This window comes from Astyanax mexicanus, chromosome 17 (assembly GCF_023375975.1).
Source record: "Astyanax mexicanus isolate ESR-SI-001 chromosome 17, AstMex3_surface, whole genome shotgun sequence".
Classification (NCBI taxonomy): domain Eukaryota; kingdom Metazoa; phylum Chordata; class Actinopteri; order Characiformes; family Acestrorhamphidae; genus Astyanax; species Astyanax mexicanus.
In genome coordinates this window covers 19183745-19207707 of record NC_064424.1, presented here as the reverse complement: position 1 = coordinate 19207707, position 23963 = coordinate 19183745, and the positions used below count along the sequence as shown (strand labels likewise).

Below are 23963 nucleotides of genomic sequence, written 5' to 3'. Positions count from 1 at the left end.
CCTTTGTGTATTCAGTGAAGGCTGTTCTTTTTATTCCCACAAAAATTACTATGATAATTGAATTAGCCTGTTTTATTGCAGCTGCCTTTTTCATTTTGAAATAATACACAAAAAGGAGGTGCAGAAATTGAAATCAAAACGCATTGCTATAGGATGTCACCTGCTACCTCATGGCCTATAACTCCTGAATCCGTTCCGAAACCCATACTGTGGGTTTATGAAGTGTCTAATCTCTGCAAAAAATGCCTGTCTTGAATGCTCAGTTACTAAATTGTTCTTCTTTTTGAATGCTGAAGTGATTTCACCTCTCTTTTCTGCAGCACATCCACTGGAACTGGAATATCTGTGGCCAAGACGACGGTGGACAAACTGCTGAAAGGGTATGACATCCGTCTCAGGCCGGATTTCGGAGGTACGTCAGCTCTTTTCTTTTCTGGATCTGGAGTTTTTCAGATTTCCATGCTTATCGGTACAGTAAACCGAGAGCGTGGAGATTGAAATGTGTCAAAATCTTTGGGTTCTTTCAGAGCTTATGTTGATTTAATGGTATAATTAATATTGGATATTGCCATTCTGAAGCTGATTCACATATATCAGCTAGTTGCTGCCTGAATTTGTTACAATTTCCCATAATGCAGACAAACGTTTGATGTGTTATTGAAGCACAGTGTGGGCTTGAACTAAAGCTTAAAGATTAGGTCAAGATTGTCATGAATTTTGTCAAGAAAATCTTCTAAAAATGGTTCCTGACTCTTTGTGTTGTTGGTAAGACTTAAATGACTCTAGTGTTTTAACAGTTGAGCGTTTTCATTTCAATCTATAATAATTCTGCCCGGAGAAAAAGCTGCTGACACACAGTCAAAACCAGGTCGGCCATCTTGAGTTTCATCTTTAGCTCTATCTAGACGGCAATAGTTTCTCATTGGGGGTCCTCTGTGATTTTATTCCTGTCCGAAACGACCATGTAGGTGTTTTTCCCAGACGTCCTCTGAAAAAATTACAGGCTGCATTATCTACTGTTTTTCACTGAACTCTGTGGTCATAAGGTAATTTCAGTCCTGTCCGGACTGACATCTCTGAGTTTCATCACCTCGCGTTTAATAAAATAGCTATTTGTTCACTGCCACCCACCGTAATTACACTTTGGAGATTCACATAAACACAACAGCGAGTGGAAACGGAGGAGCTACTGAACGCGATGTCATGAGACAGAGAATGCCTAAAAACTCATTGGTCCTCCTGTTTTTTCAATTTTATTCCGGATGCAAGAGTTTTATCAATGTGTAAAAGTGTAGTTTTTTTTTTTTTTTACAGACGTAAAAAGAAGTAATCCTGTCTGGATAGGGCTTTTGTGTGTGTGGTCCTTACGATTCAAGAATTAAACGTATTGAACTCAGTTAAAGAGCAAACCAATGGATTTAATGAGTACTGGTGAAATGGCAATGCTCTCGGAAACAAGATTTAAGCTGTCATGCTTTTTAGTGTATAAATTTTCATTGAACTGCTTTGAATTGGGTTAAAAACATGATTGCGCTGGGGCAGATCTTTATTGGATCCCCAAACCAAGTAGGAGCAAAGGTATAGTCCATTACACGTCATAAAGATCAAATTCTTAAAAAAATAGAACTCACTGTTTAGCCTTTACCAACCTAACCTTAAGATGTATGTATGTATCTGCATTTAATCTACATAACTACTTATTTAGAATATCAGCTTCGCTCTATGGTAAAGCCTTTTATCTTCACCTGCCATAAGAAAAGAAATCCGAAAGCACTAAGAATAAAATGTGTGTAAAATCTGTAGTTGTTGTTGAGACGATGAGAAAGAACCCTGATGCAGACATGTTTAAAATATTAATGTAGTATGTTGTGGACTTCAACCAAAGCAAAGATTAGGTCAAGAATGTCATTTTCTTAACACAGCTCTCCGTCAGCCTAACACAGCAGAAGGATCTCACTGCAGTGGTCTGAATATCTCTAAAACTTTCAGTGCAGTGTTTTATAGACTCTTGGCAAAATATTCTGCAAAGCCCTTACTGCACTGTTCTGAAAGTCTTCATGCAGTGTACCGAAAGACTCCCAGAGCAGATGGCCGAAAACACTCTTAGTGCAGTGTTGGAATGGTTTCAGTTGCAACGTACTGAAAGGCTGCAATTGCCATGTACTGAAAGTCTCTCATTACAATGTGCTGTGAAAGACTTCAATTCCAATATACTGAAAAACTCTCTCTACAATGCACCCAAAGACTTACATTGCAGTGTACTAAAAGTATTCCAGTGCAAAAGACTCCCATTACATTGCACTTAAAGATTTAAATTGCAATGAACTGAAAGCCTTCCATTGCAATGTACTGAAAGTCTTCCTGTGCAGTGTACTGAAAGTCTTCCATTGCAATCTACTGAAAGTCTTCTATTGCAATGTACTGACAGACTGCAAGTGCAGAGTACTAAAAGTCTTCCATTGCAATGTACTGAAAGTCTTCTATTTCAATGCACTTAAAGACTTCCATTGCAATAAACTGAACGACTTCTATTTCAATGTACTGAATGATCCCCATGCTATATTTGAAAGACTTCAACTGGCATGTTTAAAAGGACTTAGTATAGTGTGCTGAAAGATTTGCAGTGTAGTGTACTGAGAGGTTCCAGTACATTGTATTGGACATCTTCCATTCCAATTTACTGAAAGTCTTCCAGTATAATATTTAAAAAGTCTTCCATTGCAATATACTGAAAGACTTTCACTGCAATGTACTGAAAGTCTTCCATTGCAATGTACTGAAAGCCTTTCACTGCAATGTACTGAATGTCTTTCAATAGAATGTACTGAAAGTCTGCAAGTGCAGAGTACTAAAAGTCTTCCATTGAAATATACTGAAAGTCTTTCAGTGCAATGTACTGAAAGCCTTTCATTGCAGTATACTGAAAGACTTCCAGTGCAATGTACTGAAAGTCTTCCAGTGCAATGTACTAAAAGCCTTCAATTGCAGTGTACTGACAGTCTTTCATTGCAATGTACTGAAAGTCTTCCAGTGCAATGCACTGAACACTCCCATTACATTGCACTGAAAGACTTCCAATGCAACCGATTGGCTCAGTGCAATGTTTGACAGAACCTGAAATATTCTGAAAAGCCTTCATTTCAATGCACTGAAAGACTCTCAATGTAATATTTGAAAGACTTCAGCTGGCATGTTTAAAAGAACATTGCATTCTGTGTTGAAAATTTGTAGTTTAGTGTACTGAGGGGCTTTTTTAGTGCAACGTTTGTAAGTTTTTCTTTAGGATTTCTTTACATATTCTCAGAACACAGTGTTTGAATCCACTAGGCGCAGTGTTTTGAGAGACCTTGTGGTGCAATGTCCAGTTTCTCGGCCATACACACCTCCAACTGTCCTCCCAAGGACAAACTAGTACCATTACAATATTTGATGACACTAACTCCACTCCACTGCACTTATTTATTTATTTTATTTTATTTTTTTTACTTCACAAAAGTCAGAAAAGGCAAAAACAGTAGAAGGGCTTCTAAAGGCTGAGCACACTGTTTCGGCTCTGTAGTTCTGTACACGTTCACAACTTTAAAGGCCCCAGAGATGGTTTTTCCAACTGGAGAACTGGAAAGACTTTGCCGCACCCACAGAAATGCGCTGTTTGAAGGACACTGTGTCCAACCATTCATCATACGTCTTTGGTTCACCCCCTGATCTTGCAAATAGGCCGTAAATTTGCCACTGAAGGTGCTTTTTTCGATTTAGCCATTCAGCTCACCCTCAGCAAATTAGCCTGTATTTCACCAAAGAAGCAAATCTATGCTGGGAAGTGTACAGAGCACAGCAATATCAAACTCACTAGAGGTCTGAGCAAGCTGAACATTGGTATTGCTCAATGGACAGTCTCTTTTATTTGGTTCTCTAGCATTCTATGTACTCACCTTTCATCTATCTAACCGTCCACTCATCAATCCATATGTCTCAGCACCCATTTATCTGTTTGTCTATCCGGTTGCTCTTCCAATGTACTCTATTATACCCCTTTATGGACCTTTTTGGATTATGGATTTTCACGAGAACTTACCAAATCAATTATTAATATTCTCCTTTTTAAATCATGTTTTATTTAACTATACACAGCTTTTCTGACTGGTCTCATGTCTGGAACATACAAGTGTTGTCCACTCTATGCATAGTCTGTCACTGTCCCTTTAAGGATTACCATACATGTCACTATTTATTCATTTATATTATTATTTTTGATTCATTACTATTTATTAAGTCTTTACAAGCAAGATTAGTTAATAGATTAAATCTTCACATCCTTAAAAGTGTGGATCTTCCTTTTTTGGGTCTTTAGCAATGGCAGTTTATATACAGGTTGAGTTAAAAATGGCACAGAACTCTTTTATTTCAGATTATTACCTGAAAAATCCCAGCAAGCAATGGGACGCCATTAGTTAGATACCACCATACACTTGATTACTACCATGAACTGTACTGTCCACTGTGTGTGGTAATGCTTTCTATGATGTTTTCCCAGTATATAGATGACACTGTGGATTGTGAAATGTAATTCATGTGGCTTTGCCATGAGCCAGTGTTTACCCTCACCCACAATATAGCACCTCATAACTTATACAGGTGTGGATGTTTCCAAAAAAAAAACCCCTGAGATAACACAGGGTTATTTTGCACACTGAAATGTAAGTACAAATGAATTAGACTGTAGACGCATTCTAATGCGCAGGGTGCAGTCGAGGTAGAACGTGTCCTCAGTAGGACCGTCCTGTAAAGAGTCCTTTTCAGCAGCCTGTCGGTCACATTTGAAACAGTGTAATGAGGCTTTGTGGGGATGTGATGTGATGACACTGAGGCGTGAAACTTAACAGAAATAATTTATAATTCATTTGAAAACACTTTAAAACAAACTCTAAGTCTTTGACTCCTGCCATCTTTGAGCAGTTATCATGGTGCTGTTAGGAAGGATACATCAGCTGCGTCCTACAAATCACTCTGAACATCAGCTGTATTTCTTGGCTGTGTATGGAGGCTCTTTCACTTTAGCATCCATCATCTACATTGAATAATGAAAAAAGTAATGTGAAAAACTCTTTTATTAGGATTTAAACCATGTAATTTCAGCATAACCTTTTTGCAGCATCAGGTTAAAAATTAAAATTCTTTTGGTCTGTTTTGTGTTTGAGAGTGATCTCAAACACAAAACAGTGAAAGGAGAGCAATATAGAGGGTGAGAGAGAGAGAGAGAGAGAGAGAACGGGAGAGAGTGTGAGAGAGAGCGTTTTGGCAGTAGAGAAGCCAAGCCGCCATGAATGCGCTCAAGCTTTCTACTGGGTTTGAGGGATAGCTGCAGGGTCCAGTTAATGTGTGTGTGTATGTGTGTGTGTAAGTGTGAGAGTGTGTGTAAGTGTGAGTGTGTGTGAGAGAAAAAGAGAGAGAGAGAGAGAGAAAGAGAGAGAGAGAATGTGCACCCAGGTCTAACGTCAGGCCAAACCATCCATGTGAAGGACAAGTCAACCGTGGTCTTTCTCTCTCTCACACACACACATACACACATACATACACACACACACACATACTGTACATACATATACAGGCATACCAATGCCATAGCCAGAATTTCACTTTAGGGGGTCAAGCAGTATGTTCCAGAAACACTGACTAGAGTGAAGATGACAAACACAAACTAGATAACTAGCTTTTTTCCACTGTAGCTTCCATAACCAGAGAGAAAACTCCCAACAAACAATAGCAGGCTTTGCATTAAAGTCCCTGTTCAGATACTGTATATCTGTGTATGAAAAAAAGAAGATATTTTTGTCTGCGTTTTGGCGTCTCATCCACACAGAAATGCCAATTTTGGGTCAGGATTTGGTGTCGTCATATAGACAGAAAAAAATGAAATTTATATATATAAAAAAAAGCTGACCTCAAAATCAATGCATATTTCTGGCTAAACTATAGATATATAGCTCTGTAAAAAAATAATAGAACACTCACAAATGATGCATTACTTTGATTTTACCAAATTGAAAACCTCTGGAATACAATCAAGAGGAAGATGGATAATCACAAGCCATCACATCAAGCTGAACCTGTTGAATTTTTTTTAACTGTATGCAGCAGGAGCGGCATAAAGTTATCCAAAAGCAGTGTGTAAGACTGGTGGAGGAGAACATGCCAAGATGCATGAAAACTGTGATTAAAAACCAGGGTTATTCTACCGAATATTGATTTCTGTACTCTTAAAACTTTATGAATATGAACTTGTTGTCTTTGCATTATTTGCAATCTTTTTTGTTATTTTAGCCATCTTTTTTGTTATTCTGCAAATAAATGCTCTAAATGACAGTATTTTTGGGGGGGAATTTTATTTGGAAGAAATTTTGTCTGTAGTTTATAAGGGAGCTTTCAGACCTCAAATAAAACAAGTTCATATTCATAAAGATTCACATTCGAAGAGTTCAGAAATCAATATTTGGTGTAATAACCCTGGTTATCGTTTTCATGCATCTTGGAAATCTGTGTAGATTAACATCTAGCCCTTGTTTGACTTTGAAAGAGGTTTTTTTAAGAATTACAGTTTTGTTTACTTAGGTGTCCCTCCTCCCCAAATATTGCAAAGAAAACAAGTTCATATTCATAAAGTTTTAAGAGTTCAGAAATCAATATTTGGTGGAATAACCGTGGTGTTTAATCACAGTTTTCATGCATCTTGGCATGTTCTCCTCCACCAGTCTTACACACTGCTTTTGGATAACTTTATGCCCCTCCTGGTGCAAAAATCCAAGCAGTTTAGCTTGGTTTGATGGCTTGTGATCATCCGTCTTCCTCTTGATTATATTCTAGAGTTTTCACTTTGGTTAAATAAAAAAAAAACTCAGAATTTTTAAGTGGTTTCTTATTTTTTCCCATAGCTGTATATTAATAGGCCAGGATGATACTTCTTGGAATCAGAACCAAGACTGTTCTACTTAATATTTGAAGACCTTTTGATCCTTTATTATGGGGTTCAATCATTATGAGATGTTCTTATGTTGTATTAATTGCATTAATTAATGTGCTACGCAATTTAAAACCTCGTGAGGGGCGTCGGAAGCTCAAGCTATCTGACACAGCAGCTTTGCTCTCCTGTCTTGTTTGGTTGGTCTCGGCGCTGTTCATTGTTTTGCCAGTAGCAGATGATGAGTCTTCGTGTTTCGTCTTTGCTCTGCTCTCGTCTACACCCGGCTTTCTTGTTTGCGCAGTAGTTTATTGGCTTTGGCTATGGTTCCTCAACAAATAGCCCATGGATGGTAGCATGCTATCTGAGCTCGAGAGAGAAAGAGAGAGAGAGAAACCTGGCTGAGCAGAACTCCAAACCACTAGGGTCCTCTACACAATTGTGGTGTGGTGAAGTGGATACAAAGAGCTTATGGGCTTCATGACGGAGGCTGTTGGTGATGAAGGCCCACATGGTCAACATTATCAGTAGTATGAACATCATCATCACTGTCATAATGGTTGTTTTAGTTTCAGATTCAAGATTTAAAAGATATTTGATCATGAAAAGTTAAAGATTTGATATTAAGGCTGTGAACGTTAAAGCTTTAGCTGCATGAGATTAATTTGGAATCAGTAACGCCCAATCGCTAGTGGTGAGAACGTGATCTGGTATCGATCTGACTCAGCTATCAAATATACTCCTTTTTAATTGAGCTAAACTGCTGATAAGGTGCAGTTTAATCTGATTTGCAGTTACAAGAAAAAGTATGTGAACCCTTTGGGATTACTATATTATTACTATAATACTATATTAAAAGTAATCAAAGTCTTCTTTAAATAATCAATAGGTGGATCCTCTACAGTGCATCTCCAGATCATTTTTTAATGAGTGTATAGGCCTCCTTTAGCCTCCTGCGTCATCATATGGAGACATTACGTTTCTGCTTCTCTTACAGTGATATGTTTTATATTTTTTAAATGTTGACCCTTTGGCCTCTATACTATACTATCTAGTGGTCAAATGACATCATTACCCTCGTAAAAGAAAGGTGTATTAAGCATATTTTTTCAAATGTATACTTAACATGAAAAAGTACATTATTTTAAAACAACTTATGTCAACTTAAGTATATTTAAAAAAAAAAAAAAAAAAAATATATATATATATATATATATATATATATATATATATATATATATATCTTGATAAGTAAAGGATTTGATATTAAGGCTGTGAACGTTAAAGCTTTAGCGCATGAGATTAATTTGGAATCAGTAACGCCCAATCGCTAGTGGTGAGAATGTGATCTGGTCTTGATCTGACCCAGCTATCAAATATACTCCTTTTTAATTGAGCTAAACTGCTGATAAGGTGCAGTTTAATCTGATACACAAGATTACAAGAAAAAGTATGTGAACCCTTTGGGATAACTTCTCTTTGGGATTTCTGCATAAATTGGTCATAAAACGTGTTCTGATCTTCATCTAATTCACAACAATAGACAAACACAGTCTGCTTAAACTAATACCACACAATATATATATATATATATATATATATATATATATATATATATATATATATATATATATATATATATATATATATATATATATTATAGTTATATAATTATGGTGTGTTTTTTTATAGGGCAGGGCCTCCAATTAGCTCTTAGAAAAGTAATTAGCCTAGGGGTTCACATACTTTTCTCCCCCATCATTGTGAATGTTAACATGTTGTGTTTAATAAAACCATATAAAAATGGGTACCACTTTAAAATAAGACTGCCTTTATAAAGGGTTTACAAATGGTTTACAATTAGTTTATAAATGGTTACTAATTAGGTTGTAAATGCCTTAAAAATCATTAATAATCAGTTATAACACATACATAGAAAGGGATACAGCCATCTATATTGTTGCCCTTTGTAATTGTGTGTTATAACTGATTATTAATCATTTTAAGGCATTTACAACCTAATTAGTAACCATTAATAAACTAATTGTAAACCATTTATAAACTCTTTATAAAGGTAGTCTTATTTTAAAGTGGTACCAAAAAACTTATAATTTTTGTGTGGTATTAGTTTAAGCAGACTGTGTTTATTGTGTCTATTGTTGTGACTTAGATGAAGATCTGAACACATTTAATGACCAATTTATGCAGAAACCCAAGTCCTCCCGAAGGGTTTACATACTTTTTCATGCAACTGTATTAGCCAGTTAATATAAAGCAATAAACAAATGCTGTCTCTGCTGCTCCATGCTGTTTACACAAGCAGTAATGTGCAGCATTCACTGCTCGCAGCCTCGAGCCTTTCCATTGAAAACACTGTGTTTAAAAGTGCAGCGGCAAATTCTCAGTGTTAAAGCAGCTTCATACTGCACAGATATACAAGCTGGAACATAGAATTTTCTTGCTATGTTTACCTTCTTGCTACCGCGCCAGACAATTGTGACCAATCAGAGGAAACAATGTGCCTGCGGTTGATTTAGGGTTTATTGCTGAGCATTTTGGTGCATTTTTGTTTATACCCGTGTGAAAACAAACCAAGCAGAAGGAGAAAACGCTCTCAAAAGTCCAAACTCATTAACTAATCCATACCATAATAACCAACTACAGGTGTCAAAATTTGCTTTTATACTCAGCAAATTAAGTTCTAATTCAGAAATCCTTACAACCAAGCTGAAAAAATCCTCTATACAATTTATCATGCATTCTTTATTCCAGCCCCCCACATTGGCTTTATCTCCCCTCAAACATAGAAGTATATACTAGCATTTTAATTGACACCTCTAACATAAATATAACTGAATTTTACATTTCTTATATATTTATTCTTTTTTTTTTACATTGAAATATCCACTATAAAAACTTGCGTTTTAGGAAAAACAAGTGCGATTAATCTCAATTAATCACAGAATATTGTTGTGATTAATCAGATAATTTTTTTTAAGGAGCCACATTGAAGGCAGTGGGGAGGTTGGCAGGGAAAAATAAAACCTTCAACACTTGTAAACAACAGCAAAGGTAGCATGTTAGTCACGTTACTAACAATTTAAAAGGCCGGTGGAAGCTGGTGATTGGTTAGAAAGTTAAGTGACATAGCATTACATAGATTCCCCTGGTAGAACCTTCACTGGATGCTTTTATTTATCAGTGTCTTAGTCTAATTTAAAAGGCTAGTTTTCGAATCACCACAGGAAACAGCTCATTTTTTGACATAACTCAGTGGTTTTCAAAATAAAAGTCATACAATAATAGTAGGCATACTGATTACAAAGTGTTACCTCAGGGGACAGCTTGGGAACACCCGTAGACTTGTATAAGTTGTGAGGTGTTAGGCATGACAGTGAGTGTAAGACGGATGTGACATTTGATTTTGACATTTAAAGTTCACGTTTGTTGGTGTCAAGTTTACAAGGAATGCTTAATTGCAGGCATTACTACCCACAGTGGACAGCACAGTGGGTGGTAATATTGATGATTGTGACCAGCGGCATCTGGCTTGAATTGTCCATGCAGATAGACATGTAAATCCTGCAGAAATCACATCCACATTTAGCATGTCTGTGTGCATGTAGTTTCTTTAAGCTTCTAAGATGCTCTTTACACTCTTTAATTTCATACTTTTTAAACGTAATTAAAGTGTAAGGAGTTCGAATCCTGTTTATGTAGTTTGCCATCGGCTACCAGAGCCCTGAGAGAGCACAACTCGCCTTACTCTCTCCCCACATTACTTCAAAGGGTGATGTAGATCAGCACAAGGCGTCTGTGTGCTGATGTATCGGAACCGAGTGCTCTGGGATGCTACTCGGTAATGCTGCATCAGCATCAGTTTGAAAAGAGGTGGTGGCTGACTTCGCATGTATCGGAGGAGGCATGTGCTAGTCTTGACACTCCTGGTCTTGGAGCATCACTAGTGATAGGGGAGGTCATGTAAACTGGTGAGAAAATGGGGATTTTTTTTTTCTAAAATTATATAACAAAAAATAATTGAAGCGTTCTTTAAATAATCAAAAAGTTAACCCTTTGGCCTCATCTGTACCATTTAATGGTTAAATGGCAACATTACACTCAACTGGTTGAATTCAAGATGGCAGGAATCCCAGTGAAAAGTTTCTACAGCCAGTCAAGAAGGAAATATGGGCCAAGTAAATGTTTTTTTATCAAATTTATGTTTGAAACTAGTTTATCTAGTTACTGTAGAAAGCTTAATCTTAGTTTTGGATCTAATAAGAGTTCTGATTGAGACCTAAATGGCAAGGATCCTTTTTTTAAATATATACTGTCCCCATTTTAGGATTGTTTTTGTTGTTGTTGCAAAAATGATTTCCTGTACAAAGACAAAGGTTGCCTTCATACTAACTAAAATAATAACTCATAAATAACATAATAACTAAAATAATAACACATTTTCTAATACAAGCCCTGATGGCTAAGATGATGTTTGCTCTGTAAGGAGATTTCTTGGCTCTTGGTTTTCTGTTAGATTCTTAAACGCAGAGATTTTTATGCCTGCCTGTAAAAATGATGGTATGCACTTACTCATTCTCATGTCTCAGCATAATTTAATAACTCTGTAGCCCTTTAATATCTATAATATATTGCATTTTTCATATAATATCCATTAAAATGTATGTTAAATGTAATATACTCCCACTACGGTCACATATTTGATTTGAAAACTCTTTGCTCCTCATTGCTACTGGGTTTCAATGCAAAAATAATGATACTTCTGTGTTTAAAATGGACTGAATGGATTACTGTTTGTTTAATGACATGTTGGGTTGTTAATTAATACACAGTGTGCAATAGAGTCCAGTGAGGTAGTAGGGTTTTTAGTGCTTTCCATTTTCTGGGGTAAGTGGGGTAAGAGTGTGTGTGCATGTACAGAAAAACCATCAGTTCAGTCTCTGCAGTTGAGGAGTCTGATGGCTTGGGGGTAGAAGCTGTTGCAGAATCTGGTCGTGCTGGACCGGATGCTGCGGTACCTTCTTCCCGAAGGCAGGAGGGAGAACAGTTCGTGTGAGGGATGAGTGGGGTCATTCACAATGCTGGTTGCTTTGCGGATGCTGCGGGTGGTGTAAATGTCCGTGATGGAGGGGAGAGAGATGCCAATGATCCTCTCAGCTGTCCTCACAATATGCTGGAGGGTCTTGTGGTCAGAGACGGTGCAGGTCCCAAACCAGGCAGTGATGCAGCTGCTCAGGATGCTCTCAATGGTCCCTCTATAGAAGAGTGTGAGAATGGGTGGAGGGAGACGGGCCTTTCTCAGCTTCCGGAGGAAGTAGAGATGCTGCTGGGCTTTCTTGGCTGTAGAGCTGGTGTTCAGGGTCCAGGTGAGGTTATCTGCTAAGTGGACACCAAGGAACTTGGTGCTCTTAACAATCTCCACAGAGGACCCGTCGATGTTGAGTGGAGAGTGGGTGTGTTGTGCTCTCCTGAAGTCAACAACCATTTCCTTTGTCTTGTCCACATTCAGGTGAAGGTTGTTGACTGTACACCAGTCTGTCAGTCGCTGCACCTCCTCTCTGTATGCTGACTCGTCGCCTTTGGTGATGAGACCCAGCACGGTTGTATCATCGGCGAACTTGATAAAGCAGTTAGAACTGTGTTTTGCAGCACAGTCATGAGTCAGCAGGGTGAACAGCAGAAGACTCAGGACACTGCCCTGGGGGGCCCCAGTGTTCAGTGTGATGGTGCTGGAGGTGCTGCCCCCGAACCGGACTGACTGGGGTCTCCCCGTCAGAAAGTCCAGGATCCAGTTGCAGAGGGGGGTGTTGAGGCCGAGCGATCTTAACTTCCTGATGAGGTTCTGTGGGATGATGGTGTTGAATGCTGAACTGAAGTCTATAAACAGCATTCTGACGTAAGTATCCTTCTTCTCCAGGTGGGTGAGGGAGAGATGAAGGGTGGTGGTGATGGCATCGTCCGTGGAGCGATTGGGACGATACGCAAACTGCAGGGGGTCCAGTGAAGAGGGCAGTCGTGTCTTGATGTTCCTCATGACTAGCCTCTCGAAGCACTTCATGATGATGGGTGTAAGTGCAACGGGACGGTAATCATTGAGGCAGGACACTGTGGACTTCTTCGGCACGGGAATGATGGTGGTGGACTTGAGGCACGTTGGGACAGTGGCGCTGCACAGGGAGATGTTGAAGATGTCCGTGAGAACATCTGTCAGCTGGTCTGCGCACTCCCTGAGCACTCTGCCGGGGATGTTGTCTGGTCCTGCAGCTTTTCGTGGGTTGACTCTGCGCAGAGTGTTCCTCACATCCACTGCAGTCAGGCACAACACCTGCTCGTACGGCTTGGGCATGGTCTTTCTCGCCATCGTGTTGTTTTGTGCCTCAAACCGTGCATAAAAGTTGTTCAGGGCATCAGGGAGGGAGGCATCACGTTCACAGGATGGTGGCATTGTCCTGTAGTTGGGGATTGCCTGGATGCCCTGCCACATACGCCGCGCGTCACCCGTGTCCTTGAAGTGGCTGTGGATTCTCTGGGCGTGTGCGTGTTGTCGTTCAGCCACGATTCCACAAAAACCAAAGCACAGCAGTCTCTGAACTCACGCTGGGTTGTTCGCTGGAGTCGGATGTAGTCCAGTTTATTGTCAAGGGAACAGACGTTTGCCAGAAAGAGCGATGGTATAGCCGGCCGGCCGGCTAGGACTAGCCTTTAGCCTCGCGCGGATCCCGGCTCTCTTTCCGCGCTTCCGCTTACGCTCGCACCGCTTGCGATGGCACTTCCGCTGGGCTCCGGCATCAGGAAACACCGCGGGCTGGCGGCCTGGGTCTCTTAGCAGGCTAAGCTCAAGTAGCGTCTGCAGAACCTCGTCCAGTAGCGTGTTTTCTGGCTGATTTCTCCACTGTAGCAGGGTCTGGCGGTGGTAGAACATGTGCACGGGTGTTCCGATGCACATATTTGCAGGAAATAAACGGAAAAAACGACAAATAGTAACACAAAAGCACCATTTAACGGACCCGGAGCGGCCGCTGCGTGTTAACGCGCCGCCATCCAGCAGCTCATTTAAGGGAACAGTAACGTTATTTTATTCTTCATTCTGTTTATTGTTGAGTTAAAAGTCCGGTTTGTGCTCTACAGGCTAAAGGAATGGACGACGACTGACCGTTGTCTAGGTTCATTTCAGTCAGTGGCGCACCTGTGTTTTTAGACCACCACGCCCATCAGTGTAGAATTATTCCTAAACTCTGAACGCTATTTTAACAGAGTGGAAATAAAGCAGTGAAAATACACTGTTGATGAGGGGTAAGGTAGGAATGAGCATCGCGACACACCTTGCGCAGGGTGTACGATAGGACACCCTTAGTGTGCGACTGAATTAAAATGCTTGCCACATCACTATAAATGCTTAATATCTGAAGATGAATTCATATTTTGTATTTTATCTTCTATCTATTAGAAACAGAAATGAGGATTGAGAGTTTGGAATCTGCATTTTTACAATGGTTTTTATAACCATTTACCTAAGATGTTGGTCCTTCTAAAAATATGTCAAATTTGAGTTGAGTTGACTGCATTCCAGTTAAACATTTAGATATCAGCTGTCATTTGTCTCATTTTTCAATCATCTCAGAGTGAAGGTACTGATCACTAAAGATAAGATCACCACTCGTCAGCTGTAGTAGCTCTAATAGTTCAGCTTTGAGAAGTTTGATAAATACGGGTATTGTTAGCACAGTTGTCTCAGGTTAGCATTTCTAGCTTGATATCAAGTTCATATCAATGCTTTATGCAGTTTTTTGTGCATCCGAAGTCTATAGAAACATTTCCAAAGATACTCTAGAATTTGGACAGTACTGTGTTTATATGCTAATGAACTGTTGATGTACAGTGCAGCCATCTTGGATTCTGATCTTGTTTCAGAGCAGGAAATCATGGTGATAATGATGGTGACATGATGTCGCATACGGCTAGAATTATGTGTGTACATATTACAATAGTTTCTTTTAGCTAAAATTTTAAAATGCTCTTCACACTCCTTCTTTCACTTCATTAAAAGTAATCAAAGTGTTTTCTTTAAATAATACAATAAAAAGGAGCTTCCTTTATGGTATGTCTTTAGATAATTTGGGCACACTTTACTTTTAGGTATTTTTCTTTGTCCTTATATGGAGACACTGCCCATACAATCTAGTGGTCGCATTACAACATTATACTCAATTGTTTGAATACACAATGGCAGGAATCCCAGTCAAAGGTTTCTACAGCCAGTCCAGACAGGAACAGGGTTGTTTAGGCTCATTTTTAGAGTTTCAGAGCAAAAAAAATCTGACTTGTAGGACTGTTATAATTAAAATGTCCAATGGAAGCAGGAAATTCGTCATCATATAACACATTTTTTTGGTTTTATTACTGGCAATAACTGCAATTTCTTTTCTTTTTTTAATCTTTGGAAAGTGACTCCAAAAGGACCAAAAAGTCAAAGTCAGTGGGTCAATCCATTTCATTTTTATTTCTTTGTTCTCCGTAACCCGCGTAATAGTTTTAACCTGCCGCCGATAAACCACCCGTCCATTCCGGCCCATGTAAATGAACCGGAAGACGGTGGAAAAGGAAGACGCAGGATTAATCACACCCATGAGGGTCTTATTTACGACTTCAATAATCAGGTCAGCCTCTGAGGACCTTGATTTTACGAGATTGCGCTTTCTCATTTCCAGTCGTCTTCCTTTCCTCCAGCGAGAGGCACCTCTGCGCGTCCAGGTCCTGCCTGAGCCTGGGCCCGTCCGTTTATGTTCCGCCCATAAAAAACACGTTGAAACTTTAATTAACGGAATGGAGCAGGGAAGCAGTTGCCTGGATACGCAACATGTCACATCCGAGGCCATGAATCATCAGGACTCCGCGTGGCAAGACGGCTTTTTTTTTCTTTTTCTTTCCTCTCTGTCTCCTTTTTTATGATTTTCTTCACCAATTTATTGTTTTTTGTTTGTTTGTTTTGTTTTTTTTCTCAGCGGTTGTTGCTGTTTGGGTGGCGGTGGTGAGAAAGATGCGGTGTGATTTTTAGCTGTGAGTAATGTGCCATGCTGCGGTTTGTTTTAATTTCCACAATGTGAGGACACACTGTCAGCTCACTGTTACTGCAGGGGGTTTAGAGTACTGTGAGCATGTGGTCAGCTGCATTGCATCCAAGCGTTAGCAGATACACACACACAAACACACACACACACACACACAAACACACAGACAAAAAACATATTCTCACGTGTGGAAACACAATCTCACATTCTTATGAATTCTTAAACCAACAGCCAGTTGTCTACATGGGCGCAGTCACATTTCCTTCATGTTAAATTTTATGCTTTATATCAGAATGCCGCTCCAGCGGTCTACAGTACAGCTGAACGGATTTACAGCCCTGTATGTGTATCTGATCTGAACTGGAAAAAGAAGGTAGAAAAAACATGGATCAATTCACTTGATACTGTTCTTATTGAGAACGAAGGACTATACGTACAGCAACAGAGACACAAAACCTTTTCTGAGTAATTAAACAATTCATATCCTATAAACACTGTATTGATAATGCATTGTGAATGTGTCTTTAATTTATATCATTTGTGGAGCTCATAATACCATACAATGACTAATGACATAATGTTGCATAATAACTCGTGTGTTCTGAAAGCAACATAAATTCAAAAATATACTGCATTGTAGGAAAAAAAACATACAGAATTTTTTAGTAAACGAAAAAGTTTTAAACAAACCAGAACATGTTCTATATTTTAGATTCTTCAAAGCTGGCACATCTTGCTTAGATGACAGCTTTGCTTATCTTGGCTTGGAATGATGACCTGGAATGATCAGCTTTCAGTTAACAGCTGTGCTGAACTCGTCAAGAGTTAATTCCTTAAATTTATTTCCCTCTTTATGTGTTTGAGAGCATCAGTTGAGTTATGAGCTATGATGAAACTGGCTCTCATCAGGACCATCCCAGAAAAGAAAGAGCAAGAATTACCAATGTTCACCAGCCTCAGAAATTGCAAGCAATCGTTAGCAGCACCCCAGATAAGAAGGGTGCCAATTAATTTTGCCCGTATTGTAAAACGTCTTTAAATATTGCAATCTAAAATTTGCAGTGACTGGGTTCTGATACATCAGCTCACAGATGCCTTGTGCTGATCAACATCAACCTTTGGAGTGATGAGGGAAAAGAACGCCATCTAACGAAACACAGAGAGAGAGCATGTCCAATTGTGCTCTCTCAGGGCTTCGGCAGCTGATGGCAACCTGCATGACTGGGATTCAAACCAGCAATCTCCTGATCATGGTGTCAGCACCTTAGTCTGCTGGACTAAGGGCGGTGGCTTTTAAACTTTTCTTATCTATATCAGAAGTGTATCATTTTGCCCAAGATTAGGAAATATATTGTGCTATATACAGCTCTGGAAAAAACTAAAAGCTAAACACTTAAAAAAGATGTGTTTCTTTGATTTTACCACATTGAAAACCTCTGGAACATAATCAAGAGGAAGATGAATGATCACAAGCCATCAAACCAAGCTGGAGTGCTTGAAGTTTTGCACCAGGAGTGGCGTAAAGTTATCCAAAAGCAGTGTGCAAGACTGGTGTAGGAGAAAAAGACTCCAAGATGCGTAAAAACTGCGATTAAATTCTGGACTCTTAAAAACGTATGAATATGAACTTGTTTTCTTTGCATTATTTGAGGTCTTAAAGCTCTGCGTCTTTTTTGTTATTTCAGCCATTTCTCATTTTCTGCAAAGAATTAAGTAGCTGGGTTTACATCTAGGTAAAACCCATCTATGTAGAAAATGGCAACTAAAAATAATGAAATAATTGGTTTCAGGAGCCAATGAGAAAGGTGTGAGCTATAATTATAAATTAATTTAACCTATTCCAAATTTCCACTGTTTTGACGTCAAATGATAAATATGATAATTACTGTGACTGGCTCATAAAAGCATCTATATTCTAATAGCCACGCCCATCTCTGACTAAAAACATGACGTCATTCCCTAAAAGACATTCTTTTTATTTTATTGTAGGCTGCTACTCCATGCTGATTCGAGGGTCACTGTATTAGTCACTGGCTGTTTGAAATTCATTGGTGTATTCCAGAGGTGGTTATAATGCCACTTGCGTTGGTGAGGTCGCTCACACTGAGCAGGGCAGAAAAGCTGAAGGCCTGCTGCCTGAGCGAGAGGCTTTTAATCGCGCCGAGCCCCTCCAGCAGATAGATATCTGAGTCCGGCGATTGGGCGATGTGGAGAGATAGGGCTGCACTCGGGCTCCGTGTGCTCGGCCGCCGCGTGGGTGTGCATATGTCTGGAAATTGGGGGTGGTGTACAGTGGATGTAAACAAAGTCATTCCCAGCGCTTTGAGTTGAAATCCAGCTTTGGAGACACTTAGATTAAATTTTAAATGGTTCACAATGGTTGTAACAGGAACCAGTAAGGCTGGACAATGTGGCAAAAATATACAGCTCTGGAAAAAAAATAAGAGACCACTTCAGTTTCTCTGATTTTGCTATTTAAAGGTATAAGTTTGAGTAAAATGACTATTGTTGTTTTATTCTATAAACTGTAAACTCCTATAAAAATAAAAATATTGTCATTTAGAGCATTTATTCGCAGAAAATGAGAAATGACTGAAATAACAAATAAGATGCAAGTTTATATTTATAAAGCTTTAAGAGTTCAGAAATCAATATTTGGTGGAATAACCCTGGTTTTTGATCAGTTTTCCTGCATCTTGGCATGTTCTCCTCCACCAGTCTTACACGCTGCTTTTGGATAACTTTATGCTTTCACTCCTGGCACAAAAATTCAAGCAGTTCAGCTTGGTTTGATGGCTTGTGATCATCCATCTTCCTCTTGATTATATTCCAGAGGTTTTCAATTTGGTAAAAATCTAAGAAACTCATCATTTTAAGAGACCCCTTTTTTCCAGAGGTGTATATATATTTTTTATATTTCGATGTGTTCTGTGAGTGAGTTTTCTTATTGATTAATTGTAATGTTTTCACTTGATTTCCAATTTGTGAGGATTTTTTTTTGTGATGTTTACGTGACATGCATACTTACGTGCAAAGAAGAGTCGGTTCTATTGCTAAATGGGCGACAATAGCCTATGCCAAATATCTGAAAGTCTGAGACTGAGTTGAGACCAAGCTAAGTTGGTGTGAAAGCACTGTTGGTGAAGGCTTTGTAGCAAATTACATCACATGATTTTAATTACGTTGTATCATGGAGAAAAAAAAAAACATACTTCATATGCTATGAACCACAGAATGAACCCATTCATTTGCTGTGTAAAAAAAACACTTTTTTTTAGGTTATTAATATTTTAAGAAGAAGAAGAAAAATCTTATACATGGAAGTATGTCTACTATATCTACTGTAACTGTAGATGTTTTTTTTTTTTACAGTATATTAAAATGTATAGATTTTGACAGTAGATTATATTGTCTTCTATTTCTTTAAATGCAAATGAATGCAAAAAATCATAAAAATTTCCAGCCCTATCCTTCATGCCTCTTCTATTCTTGAGTGGATGGATTAGAATAGAGCTCGAAGTTGAGCCTGACATTGGATCATTTCCACTGTTCCTTCCATGTGGCTCATCTCTTCAAGGGTTCTCGCCCTCGCACTGTCCACCACTGAGGTGCATCACACACAGTTCTTAGCAGAAGTCGATGGCTGATGAAGTATTAAGCCCCTGGTATGGGAAGGGGAAACGCCACCAGAGATCCCAGTGAAATTAAAGTGTGAACCAAAAGGCCACTAATTACATTATCTTTGAGGAGCTCACCATTTCACCCGAGTGGCCTCTGCGGACTGCAGGGAAATCTAATAAAAAGCACTGGCCTGTAAATTTGTATCAGTAAGTGTTTCAACACCCCTCCCTCTCCCCACCCCCCTTTGTTTTCTTTGTTATCTGCATTTTGTACAACTTTAGTGCCGTGGGCAGTGCTTTAAAAGCTTTGTTAAATGAATAGTGAACAAATTAAGCTGGGGTGAGGATAGAGGGTTCGGGATTGGAGCTGTAATAAGCATGTAATATGATAAAACTGTGGTGCTTATAAAAGGTTTATTACATCTTTTTTTTTCATGCCTACAAGTGAATTGTGACTATCTGCAATGCTGAAATCACAGCATTAATGTGAGCTTGTTTTTTTATTTCTTTTTTTTAGTTATGCTTCAATGTGATATGACTAGACTACACATGTATTTACTTTAACTTATTATACAGCTTTAAAATGATGCAGTCAGTTTAAAAACTGATTTTTTAGTTGCAAAATGTGGTTTAGATATAAACACGTCATTTGAATTTCTTTAAGTAAATAATAAAAAAAAATCATGCCTATTTTGCCTTAAAACACTCTATCCCATTCTGTACCTCTCTCCAATTAAATGTATATTTATCATACATTTTACACAGAAAACTTAAAGTACACCCCAGACATGAGACAATATTATTTGTCATTTTATGTAATACCTGTCTTTAATGTAACTTTTTTATAAAATTAATTTAATTCTTTAGACGCCGAGTTCCAATCAGTACCACTGTGACCAATTCTGATTCTGTGTCTACAGAACATTTCATATCATACAATCTGAATGAGTTTGTTTATATCTTATTTATTTAACTATGCAGAATTAAAAAAATAAATGCATGTTGTTTCAATACATTTTACCATATTTTCCCTGTAAAATAATATAATAATAATAATTGTACATAATTAACATAACTTTAAAGACATAATATTAAAGGAATGTACAAAAACAGACAGATAATGCATTTAGAAGTAGCATTTGGATTTTTCCATAACAGAATTACTTAAAAAAAATAAACTCATGCAAAGAAACCAACTCATTAAGCTGTAAGTTTATGCATGAACAGTATTGATAGCAATTAATCTAAAAAAAAATACAGTGGAAAAAAATGAGGTTGGAAAAATCCACATTCAGCTTACTTAAAGCTGAAGGATCAACATTGTCACACCATGTTCCAAACCTGTGAGGTGTATTTAACCTGTGGCTGCAGAGCCTCGTCCATTCCACCATGTCTCTAGAGGACTGTGAAGGACAGTAGGACTAAACCTGGGCAAGACATGACAGCACACATTGGTCAGTGGTTCACATTAGGGTGGGGGCTGGGGAAGGATGAGTTGAGGGAGGGGTGGTAGCTGTATATACAGTATATTTATATTCATATTTATATACAGCTCTGGAAAAAAATGATGAGTTTCTTTGATTTTACCAAATTGAAAACCTCTGGAATATAATCAAGAGGAAGATGGACGATCACAAGCCATCAAACCAAGCTAATTCTAACTGCTTGAATTGTTGCACCAGGAGTGGCATAAAGTTATCCAAAAGCAGTGTGTAAGACTGGTGGAGGAGAACATGCCAAGATGCATGAGAACTGTGATTAAACACCACGGTTATTCCACCAAATACAGATTTTTGAACTCTTAAAACTTTATGAATATGAATTTGTTTTCTTTGCAATATTTTGGGAGGAGGGACACCTAAGTAAACAAAACTGTAACTCTTAAATAAAAAAACCTTCTCTTCGATAGTCAAACAAGGGCTAGATATTAATCTACACAGATTTCACTCCTGAAAACTGTTTATTTGGGTGAGTAAAGAGCTTCCGTTTATTTATAATAAGTTTAGAAGTGCAATATTTTGTCTAAAGTTGAGTGCTAGCCACAGTTAGCAAGCGATTAGCCAGCCCCTGTTTGCAGCACTAGCCATCCTCAGTTAGCGCTAGTCAGCGCACTAGCCTGAGGAACCCTGAGTGTTCCGGTATCCTAGGGTGCCATCACCTAGTGGTTTGTTCCATGTAGCTTGTTTTAACATGGTAAACGCACAGACTACAGTCCAATATACTCACCTCTGAAGTAATTAGCTAATGCTAATACTGCTCCAGCCTCAGTGCTGGGAAACTTCAATCAATCAACTCTTATTTTGACTTGGATGTACATTGAGGGCAACCCTCATTTTCAATGTAGCCGAGCATTTACAAAAACAGGGATTGACATGACAGAGAAAATATTGGCTAAATTTAATTATTTTAAATTAACAGTAAATAAAATATAAAAATAGATAAAAAAATAAAAATAGAATTGGAATAAAATAGAAAAAAAATAAAATCAATGATTATAATAAAGTACGGTTTAATTGATAAAAAATAAGATCAAAAGAAAATAAGATAAATACAATAAAAATATAATTAAATTTAGCTAAAACTGACTTTTACATAATACAATAAAAATACAAATAAATAAATGAACTAAAAAAATAAAAGCAATTATAATAAAAGAAAATCAAATCAAAAGTTAAAAAGCAATAATACAAAACTATTAAAAATAAATAATAATAATAATAATAAGGAAACAAATAAAAAAGGAAATAAAAAACTAAAAGAAGAACTAAAATAAAAAATAAAAGTTACGAATAAATAAGATTGAGTAAAACAGGTACAGGACTGTCTGAAGGTGGTTAGATATTAAATGTTTAAAATGATTTAGTGACACCGATGAGCTGAGTTTCCTGAGCGTCCTGTAGTGAATTCCAGCTCACTGGTGCTGCACTGTAGCTAAACACAGATTTTCCCAGTTCACTAAAAACTTTTGGAACCTGGCAGCTGATCCAGTCACTAGAGTGAGTCTGATAATTACTGTTTTTTACATTCATCAGTGAAGTGATGTATTGTGGCAAATGACCGGAGAGTGTCTTATAAATAAAAATCAAAGAGTGTGTTTCCCTTCTTATTGTTAAACTTCACTGAAACTCCTTTATAATGCTAGACTTCAGGAGCTTTACTGCTCTTTAAGGTAGAATTCATACATAAGGCACACTGAATTTTAATTTGATTTTTGGGAAAATTGAAAGATTTTAAGTGTGCCTTATAGTCTAAACAATACAGAATATATTACCCAAATGGAAGTCTCTGATAAATAGAAGTATGGGATGGCCAAAGGGCAAACCATCTCGTTAACAGCGTGATGACCAAGCCTGATTGGGACAGTGTGTGTGTGTGTGTATGTGTGTACTGGGGGTGGGGTGTGTGTGTTTGCGTGTGTAAGAGAGTGTGTGTTGATAATCCCTATGATGAAACCTGAAGGCTGACATTTATCCTTCTTCCTTTATGCTTTATTGTGCATTATTTGTGACTGGCGCGGTCAAGGGGGCTTGGAACGAACTCGGATTTGACAGGATGTTCATGTCTGTGGGGTGTCTTGTGCCCGGTCACATGTCGCGGTGACACACCGCTCTCCGTGACTCACGCTGGCGGGTTAGTAATAGCCAGTGTGCAAACATTTTGTATTAATTGGTAAACATAGTCTCTGCTCTCGATCTCATGGGTTTGATAATAATCATACATTCGTTGCCAGAAAAGAAACAGAAGCACTTCACTGGTGGAGGACATTTGCATTTGAATGTAAATGTGAATTGGCTTTTGTGGGACTGGTGCGGCGATGGACCGCATAGCAAACAAATATTAAGCAGATATTACAAAAGAGATAAACAAAAGCATAAACTAGTTTTATTGAGATCTGATTTATTGAGACATTGGTGTTTTATTCTATAAACTATGGACAACATTTTTCCCAAATTCCAAATAAAAATATTGTGATTTAGAGCATTTATTTGCAGAAAATAAGAAATGGCTGAAATAACAAAAAAGACCCAGAGCTTCCAGACCTCAAATGATGCATAGATTCAAGTTTTAAGGGTTCAGAAATCAATATTTGGTGGAATAACCCTGGTTTTTATTCACATTTTTTATGCACCTTGGCATATTCTCCTCCACCAGTCTTACGCACTGCTTTTGGAAAACTTTATGCCACCCCAGGTGCAAAAATTCAAGCAGTTCAGTTTGGTTTGATAGGTTTGAGAGGTTTTTAATTTGGTAAAATCAAAGAAATTCACCCTTTGTGGTCTCATATATATATATGACGTAATT

The 23963-nt window shown here is 38.1% G+C and overlaps 1 protein-coding gene across 2 annotated transcripts in view; it reads left to right on the top strand.

Moving 5' to 3' along the window:
* Window positions 1-23963, top strand: part of gabrb4 (gamma-aminobutyric acid type A receptor subunit beta4) — a 121689-nt gene that overhangs the window by 4552 nt on the left and 93174 nt on the right. For both annotated transcript variants that reach the window (XM_022676236.2, XM_007231692.4), the window contains exon 2: window positions 321-412. In XM_022676236.2, the coding sequence (XP_022531957.1) occupies window positions 321-412 (92 nt within the window). The remainder of the gene's footprint in view (window positions 1-320; window positions 413-23963) is intronic.